The sequence below is a fragment of the Nematolebias whitei genome, chromosome 16, assembly GCF_014905685.2.
Source record: "Nematolebias whitei isolate Nwh7 chromosome 16, NemWhi1, whole genome shotgun sequence".
Lineage (NCBI taxonomy): Eukaryota > Metazoa > Chordata > Actinopteri > Cyprinodontiformes > Rivulidae > Nematolebias > Nematolebias whitei.
The window spans coordinates 9,516,269-9,518,922 of record NC_056513.1 but is presented as its reverse complement, the minus strand read 5'-3'; the positions used below and the strand labels follow the sequence as shown (position 1 = coordinate 9,518,922).

Here is a 2,654-nt window from a genome sequence, read left to right as displayed (position 1 = left end):
TAGCATCTTTTTAGGCACATTTTAGCATCTTTTTAGCCACATTTTAGGCACATTTTAGCATCTTTTTAGGTACACTTTAGCATCTTTTTAGACACTTTTTAGCCTCATTTTAGGCACATTTTAGCCTAATTTTAGCATTTTTTTAGACACATTTTATCCTCATTTTACAGGGGGGGGATTTTGGTCGGCAGGGTACTCGGTTCTGTTGACAGGGCAGGGCGCCTTTCTTAAATAAAAGTGGAAGAAACACTGCCATGGTAACCACACACCTGTCTGTCACTCCCTGACTGCACTCCTCAGAAAACAGAGCAGGAGTGAAGCACACGGTGCTGCTTTTTGTGTTTTTGGACCAGAGTCTGCCCGCTTGGGATGAAAGTCCTGCCTTTTTACATCAAACTACATTAGTACACATTCATAAACCACAACAACAAAATTTATTTAAACATATTTTAGTAGATATGCTTCGTTGAAAGAACAAATAAGATCGAAACCTGGAAACATTCAAAATGTCCTTTTTTTTTTTTTTGTTAATCTGGAAATTTCCCGTTCGTGTGCACCGACCCCATCTTAAACTGCTTCAGCCTCAATGTCTGCAACACATTCCTGTGTCTAAGTATTAATACTTGTCAACAATTAGTTAATTTAGTATTTTATGGAGGCGTTTTGAGGAGAACTTTGAGCTCAGATCCAACAGAAGTCGTGAGAGTTTGGCTGCATTCTGAGGAGATTTGAGCATCGGTCTGACAGCAGAGACGCTGAGTGGACGTTTTTCACATATAATCTGGATTAAAAAAAATGTAAAATTGGTTCAAGATTCTGTTTTAAAATCTACAAAAATCGTAAAATTTTAGCTACAGTTTAGTGAATTTTAGGTATCGTACTGTTTGTTTTAAGCTACTTTTAACTTAGCTTTTCTTCTAGTTTTAGCTTTAGCAACTTAGTGTCAGGCCTCAACCTTCACACAGTATTTCACAGAATAAGCTTATTTTTTATTTGTTTGTTGTTGTTGTTTAGCGATGGACAGACAGGAGGAGATCAGCCCCGAACACCCTAACAACAGCAACATCCGCTGCAGCCCGCAGGACAAGCGCTGCATTCAGAGGACCCTGGCCCGACACCCGCTGAAGTCCATAAATCTGAGGATCAACGGCGCCAGAGACGAGACCAAGCTGGTCCTGGTGAGAACCGCCACGAGCTCCATAAAAACACAACGAACCCTGCAGGTGGTTCACATTAAGGCTTTATGACTCCAAAGTGCAACAGTCAGGTTATAAATTCTTTCAATTAGTTATTTACCAAGCAGAACACTTAATAAGCGTCTGGGGAAATAAAGTTCTGATCCGCGCTGACATCAGCAATCTGCAATTATAATCTGGCCCAGAAGAATCTTTATGTCTGGATTAATCAGTGCCAGGCACGTGTTCTTACATAAACATAAACATTTTCACCAGGCTCACGCCCCAACACAAATCTTTTTAACGGGCTTTGAGGAAGTGTCGGACCGAACCGAACGGCCGCCGGAACAAACCGTTCACACGCAACCATAGAGTGGTTTGATAAAATAAAACAAAAACGCAGCCGAGTCCCAGGAATATTTAGACAAATATCCAACACGTCCCTCCTGCGCGAGGCCGAACACTGACGTAATTCACAACAAAACAGAGAATTATTATTAACACAGCACAAGGTCTAAAGTCTGGACCCAGAACTCCAGAACCACACACAGACAGTTCACTGTGAGGAGGGATGTCATTAAATATATTTTAAATTTGTCTTCAGAAGTCATAATCATCGCCCGCCACCGTAAAGTGAAGGCAATTGATTATTGGGTCTCCAGCGAGTTACCTTATGGAGACAACCCAATTAAAAATGGCCACCGCAGCGAACCTTAGCTTACATAACTCAGTCATTTCTGCAGATACTGAGCTAAAATCTGGTGTGGTAGTAGCCGAGAGTCATTCACAACACACACTCTGAGAGGGACAAGTTATCCATTTTCAGTTTAATTACATTTACAGCTCATTGCCTCACATTTTTGTTTTACCGTACAGTTACAATATCTAATCAGAACTTCATTCTCCAAAAGGCGCCGTGTCGCGCTGAGCTCCAAAGAGCACTGGATAGGTTGGGATCGAACAGCCGTACCCACGACGACCTCTTCACCATCCCCATCCCCAACTGTGACAAGAATGGAGACTTCCACCCGAAACAGGTTTGCAGCTCTGAGCCTAAACCGGAACAACAAGCAGAACACTCTTATGGTCTTTGGATCCTTATTGTCAACACAAACAAGAGAAATTACATTTTCTGTAAAAACGTTACATGAACTTTAAATGTGTCCTAAGTTTGCTGGCAAACCTGATACTGAGCTGAAAGCTAAATAAAAAATTCACTGACTAAAAGCTAATAGTAGCGAAGAGCTAACAAAACTTTGCAAATGACTAATTAAAACTTAATAGTAAATACCTAGCTAAAACAAAAATAGGCTATTGCACAAAGCTAGTTTAAACCAAAAAGTAGCTAAAAGCTAGCTTAAACCTAAAAGTAGCATAAAGCTAGCTTAAACCTTAAAGTAGCAAAAAGCTAGCTTAAACCTTAAAGTAGCAAAAAGCTAGCTTAAACCTTAAAGTAGCAAAAAGCTAGCTTAAACCTTA

At 40.4% G+C, this 2,654-nt stretch overlaps 1 protein-coding gene across 1 annotated transcript in view; it reads left to right on the top strand.

Moving 5' to 3' along the window:
* The window catches only part of LOC119422735 (insulin-like growth factor-binding protein 4), a 23,972-nt gene that overhangs the window by 15,548 nt on the left and 5,770 nt on the right, over window positions 1-2,654 (top strand). The window contains exons 2-3 of the mRNA XM_037690130.1: window positions 1,015-1,178; window positions 2,087-2,212. Of these exons, the coding sequence (XP_037546058.1) occupies window positions 1,015-1,178; window positions 2,087-2,212 (290 nt within the window). The remainder of the gene's footprint in view (window positions 1-1,014; window positions 1,179-2,086; window positions 2,213-2,654) is intronic.